At 57.3% G+C, this 6,000-nt stretch overlaps 1 protein-coding gene across 4 annotated transcripts in view; it reads left to right on the top strand.

Annotated features, from left to right (window-relative positions):
* The first annotated feature begins 1,336 nt into the window (after window positions 1-1,336).
* acsf3 (acyl-CoA synthetase family member 3) overlaps window positions 1,337-6,000 on the top strand; it is a 51,482-nt gene continuing 46,818 nt past the window's right edge. The window contains exons 1-2 of one of the 4 annotated variants that reach the window (XM_038806168.1): window positions 1,337-1,471; window positions 2,746-3,510. In XM_038806168.1, the coding sequence (XP_038662096.1) occupies window positions 2,800-3,510 (711 nt within the window). In that variant the 5' untranslated portion in view covers window positions 1,337-1,471; window positions 2,746-2,799. Of the gene's footprint in view, window positions 1,472-1,679; window positions 1,917-2,742; window positions 3,511-6,000 lie in introns of those variants that run through there. The other 3 variants (XM_038806167.1, XM_038806170.1, XM_038806169.1) reach the window with 3 other exon arrangements.

The raw sequence follows: 6,000 nt of genomic DNA, 5'->3' as shown, positions 1-6,000 counted from the left end.
GGGGTTGACACTGGGTTAAGTGGGGTTGACACTGGGTTAACAGTGGGGTTCACACTGGGTTAACAGTGGGGTTCACACTGGGGCTAACAGTGGGGTTCACACTGGGGTTAACAGTGGGTTCACACTGGGGCTAACAGTGGGTTCACACTGGGGTTGACACTGGGTTAACAGTGGGGTTCACACTGGGTTAACAGTGGGGTTCACACTGGGGCTAACAGCGGGTTCACACTGGGGTTAACAGTGGGGTTCACACTGGGCTAACAGTGGGGTTCACATTGGGTTAACAGTGGGGTTCACACTGGGTTAACAGTGGATTCACACTGGGGTTAACAGTGGGTTCACACTGGGGTTAACAGTGGGTTCACACTGGGTTAACAGTGGGTTCACACTGGGGCTAACAGTGGGTTCACACTGGGGTTAACAGTGGGTTCACACTGGGGTTAACAGTGGGTTCACACTGGGGTTAACAGTGGGTTCACACTGGGGCTAACAGTGGGTTCACACTGGGGCTAACAGTGGGGTTCACACTGGGGCTAACAGTGGGTTCACACTGGGTTAACAGTGGGGTTCACACTGGGGTTAACAGTGGGTTCACACTGGGGCTAACAGTGGGGTTGACACTGGGGCTAACAGTGGGGTTGACACTGGGGTTAACAGTGGGGTTCACACTGGGGCTAACAGTGGGTTCACACTGGGCTAACAGTGGGTTCACACTGGGCTAACAGTGGGTTCACACTGGGGCTAACAGTGGGTTCACACTGGGGTTAACAGTGGGGTCACACTGGGTTCACACTGGGGCTAACAGTGGGTTCACACTGGGGCTAACAGTGGGTTCACACTGGGGCTAACAGTGGGGTTCACACTGGGGCTAACAGTGGGTTCACACTGGGGTTAACAGTGGGTTCACACTGGGGCTAACAGTGGGGTTCACACTGGGGTTAACAGTGGGGTTCACACTGGGTTTAACAGTGGGGTTCACACTGGGGTTAACAGTGGGGTTCACACTGGGTTTAACAGTGGGGTTCACACTGGGTTTAACAGTGGGGTTCACACTGGGTTTAACAGTGGGGTTCACACTGGGTTTAACAGTGGGGTTCACACTGGGTTTAACAGTGGGTTCACACTGGGGCTAACAGTGGGGTTCAGAGTGGGTGATTCCCGGCTGTGCTGCAGGCAGCAGCCTCCCGGATCCACTTCCGCTGCCGCTCGGACTCTTTCTCCGGCCGCCGGGGCCACCCGGACGGTGAGGGGCGGTGCACTTCTTGCCGCCCGGACGGTGAGGGGCGGTGCACTTCCGGCCTTCCGGACAGTGAGGGGGATGCACTTCCGGTCGGCCGGACGGTGAGGGGCGATGCATTTCCGGCCGGACGGTGAGGGGCGATGCATTTCCGGTCGGCCGGACGGTGAGGGGCGGTGCACTTCCGGCGTGGGCAGGTTGATGAGTTTGGTGTAAATTTGATGCAAACGGAGGGTGAGTGGCAGAGAATCGGCTGCAGAACAGCCGGAATAACACAGTCATCCCTACTGTGTCCGGGTCATGGAGACATGTGACACCCCATTCAGAACGGACCCGGGGAGACTGAGCCCCTGACCCGGGGAGACTCGGCCGCAGACCCTGACCCCAGTGCCTGACCCCTGACCCCAGTGCCTGACCCCTGACCCCAGTGCCTGACCCCTGACCCCAGTGCCTGACCCCTGACCCGGATGCAGAACCAGTCCCAGGGGAGACCCGGGCGCAGACAATGATCCCTGACACCTGACCCCAGACCCTGACCTGGCCCCAGGCCTGGAATGGATCGGAGAGACCGAGATTGGACCTTAGAGACTGGGACTCGGCTGGAGAGACTGAGACGAGGCCGATTACCCAACCTGCACACCTTTGGACTATACGCCACACAGACAGCACCCCGTCCCAGGTTCGATTCCCGGCTGGGTCACTGTCTGTGTGGAGTCTGCACGTCCTCCCCGTGTGTGCGTGGGTTTCCTCCGGGTGCTCCGGTTTCCTCCCACAGTCTAAAGATGTGCGGGTTAGGTGGATTGGCCAGGATAAATTGGCCGTAGTGTCCTAAAAAGTAAGGTTAAGGGGGGGGGTTGTTGGGTTACGGGTATAGGGTGGATACGTGGGTTTGAGTAGGGTGATCATGGCTCGGCACAACATCGAGGGCCGAAGGGCCTGTTCTGTGCTGTACTGTTCTATGTTCTATATTCTATGAACAAGCCGGACGTGAGACAAGATCTTCATGCATTGATGCTGAGTACCCAGATGTGAAGGAACGCAGTTCAGCCGGTGTATCATCCAACCCTGAGCCACGGCACCGTCCATCCCCTAAAAGAAGAGATAATAATAATCTTTATTTGTGTCACAAGTAGTTAACACAGCAATCAAGTTACTGTGAAAATCTTCACTCCCCCCTCTCAGCTGTTCAAAGGTCATAGAGTTTTACAGCACAAAAACAGGCCCTTTGGCCCATCATGTCTGCCGGCCATCAAACACCTATCATAATCCTATTTTCCAGCACTTGGTCCGTAGCTTTGTCTGCTGTGGTGTTTCAACTGCTCATCCAACTGCTTCTGAAATGTAGTGAGGGTCCCCGCCTCCACCACCCTTCCAGGCAGCGAGTTCCTGATTCCCACCACCCTCTGGGTGAAAAGGAATTGCCTCAAATCCTCTATAAACAGACAGATTAATGTTCTCACCTGTTGATTTTCTTGCAAATCTGACTTGCCTTTTCTCTAAACCAGCAGAAAGAGAAAGTCATTCGAGACAGTGACAGACTGCTGACGATCAGGAGGTGTAAAATGCTGTCCGGTTTCCTCAAGTGTGCTGCTAAATCAGTTTTTCACCACTATGCCCATTGCTGGAGCCACTGTACCTGTGCTGGCACGAGTAATGTCTTCCAGAAAAACCTGAGCACAACAATATCCTTATTTATAAGAACAGAACAGGTATTCACCAGAGTTGGAAATTTTCCAGACAGACTTGCAATTGTCGATGATAATGGTCAATACACCTACAGAGATCTGTACCGGTACAGTCTGCACCTTTCACGGAAGATCCAGAAGGCATTGGAATGTTTTGATGGTGACATCAAGGAGCAAAGAATTTCAATCCTGTGTCCAAATGACGTTTCATATGTTGTTGCCCAGTGGGCGTCTTGGATGAGTGGTGGTGTGGTGGTGCCCCTGAGCAGAAATCAACCAGCTGCAGTACTCGAGTATGTTGTCCAAGATTCTCAGAGCACATTAATCATTGTGGAGGAGAATTATGTCAAACTGGTGACACCAGTTGCTGATAGACTTGGTGTGAAATGCATTCGGTTACCAGGTTATAATCTGGCCCAAGAATCTTCTGATAACAAACAACTGGAGAGGTGTGGTACTGCTCCTGTGCCAGATGCTGGATATGTCGTCACAGATTGGAGGAATAGAGGAGCAATGATACTGTACACGAGTGGAACAACAGGGCCGCCCAAAGGAGTCCTGACCACCCACGGCATTCTGCGCAGTCAGGTGACTGTTTTCCCTCTTGGTTCGTGCTGATTATTGGCTGTTATGTTTATATGAGATTCAGCGGCCTTGCTAATTGTTTCAATACGACAGGGGGTGAGGGTGAAAGTGAAAAAAGGGGGAGTGGGAGCCCAGCCCGCTGTGTACACTGCTGTACCTGGGAGCCCAGCCCGCTGTGTACACTGCTGTACCTGGGAGCCCAGCCCGCTGTGTACACTGCTGTACCTGGGAGCCCAGCCCGCTGTGTACACTGCTGTACCTGGGAGCCCAGCCCGCTGTGTACACTGCTGTCCCTCGGAGCCCAGCCCGCTGTGTACACTGCTGTCCCTGGGAACCCAGCCCGCTGTGTACACTGCTGTACCTCAGAACCCAGCCCGCTGTGTACACTGCTGTCCCTGGGAGCCCAGCCCGCTGTGTACACTGCTGTCCCTGGGAGCCCAGCCCGCTGTGTACCCAGCTGTCCCTGGGAACCCAGCCCGCTGTGTACACTGCTGTCCCTCGGAGCCCAGCCCGCTGTGTACACTGCTGTACCTGGGAACCCAGCTCGCTGTGTACACTTCTGTACCTGGGAACCCAGCTCGCTGTGTACACTTCTGTACCTGGGAACCCAGCCCGCTGTGTACACTGCTGTACCTGGGAACCCAGCCCGCTGTGTACACTGCTGTACCTGAGAGCCCAGCCCGCTGTGTACACTGCTGTACCTGGGAACCCAGCCCGCTGTGTACACTGCTGTATCTGGGAACCCAGCCCGCTGTGTACACTTCTGTACCTGGGAACCCATCCCGCTGTGTACACTGCTGTACCTCGGAACCCAGCCAGCTGTGTACACTGCTGTCCCTGGGAGCCCAGCCCGCTATGTACACTGCTGTCCCTCGGAGCCCAGCCCGCTGTGTACACTGCTGTACCTGAGAACCCAGCCCGCTATGTACACTGCTGTCCCTCGGAGCCCAGCCCGCTGTGTACACTGCTGTACCTGAGAACCCACCCCGCTGTGTACACTGCTGTCCCTGGGAACCCAGCCCGCTGTGTACACTGCTGTCCCTCGGAGCCCAGCCCGCTGTGTACACTGCTGTACCTCAGAACCCAGCCCGCTGTGTACACTGCTGCACCTGGGAACCCAGCCCGCCGTGTACACTGCTGTACCTGGGAGCCCAGCCCGCTGTGTACACTGCTGTACCTCAGAACCCAGCCCGCTGTGTACACTGCTGTACCTCAGAACCCAGCCCGCTGTGTACACTGCTGTCCCTCGGAGCCCAGCCCGCTGTGTACACTGCTGTCCCTGGGAACCCAGCCCGCTGTGTACACTGCTGTACCTGGGAGCCCAGCCCGCTGTGTACACTGCTGTACCTCGGAGCCCATCCCGCTGTGTACACTGCTGTCCCTGGGAACCCAGCCCGCTGTCTACACTGCTGTCCCTGGGAGCCCAGCCCGCTGTGTACACTGCTGTACCTCGGAGCCCATCCCGCTGTGTACACTGCTGTCCCTGGGAACCCAGCCCGCCGTGTACACTGCTGTACCTGGGAGCCCAGCCCGCTGTGTACACTGCTGTACCTCAGAACCCAGCCCGCTGTGTACACTGCTGTACCTCAGAACCCAGCCCGCTGTGTACACTGCTGTCCCTCGGAGCCCAGCCCGCTGTGTACACTGCTGTACCTGGGAGTCCAGCCCGCTGTGTACACTGCTGTCCCTGGGAACCCAGCCCGCTGTGTACACTGCTGTCCCTGGGAGCCCAGCCCGCTGTGTACACTGCTGTACCTCGGAGCCCATCCCGCTGTGTACACTGCTGTCCCTGGGAACCCAGCCCGCTGTCTACACTGCTGTCCCTGGGAGCCCAGCCCGCTGTGTACACTGCTGACCCTCGTAGCCCAGCCCGCTGTGTACACTGCTGTCCCTGGGAACCCAGCCCGCTGTGTACACTGCTGTACCTGGGAACCCAACCCGCTGTGTACACTGCTGTCCCTGGGAACCCAGCCCGCTGTGTACACTGCTGTACCTGGGAACCCATCCCGCTGTGTACACTGCTGTACCTGGGAACCCAGCCCGCTGTGTACACTGCTGTCCCTGGGAACCCAGCCCGCTGTGTACACTGCTGTATCTGGGAGCCCAGCCCGCTGTGTACACTGCTGTCCCTGAGAACCCAGCTCGCTGTGTACACTGCTGTACCTGGGAGTCCAGCCCGCTGTGTACACTGCTGTCCCTGGGAGCCCAGCCCGCTGTGTACACTGCTGTCCCTGGGAGCCCAGCCCGCTGTGTACACTGCTGTCCCTGGGAACCCAGCCCGCTGTGTCCACTGCTGTACCTGGGAACCCAGCCCGCTGTGTACACTGCTGTCCCTCGGAGCCCAGCCCGCTGTGTACCCTGCTGTACCTCGGAGCCCATCCCGCTGTGTACACTGCTGTCCCTGGGAACCCAGCCCGCTGTGTACACTGCTGTACCTGGGAACCCAGCCCGCCGTGTACACTGCTGTACCTGGGAGCCCAGCCCGCTGTGTAC

The sequence above is a fragment of the Scyliorhinus canicula genome, chromosome 9 (genome assembly GCF_902713615.1).
Source record: "Scyliorhinus canicula chromosome 9, sScyCan1.1, whole genome shotgun sequence".
NCBI lineage: Eukaryota > Metazoa > Chordata > Chondrichthyes > Carcharhiniformes > Scyliorhinidae > Scyliorhinus > Scyliorhinus canicula.
This window is presented reverse-complemented; position numbering and strand designations above follow the sequence as displayed.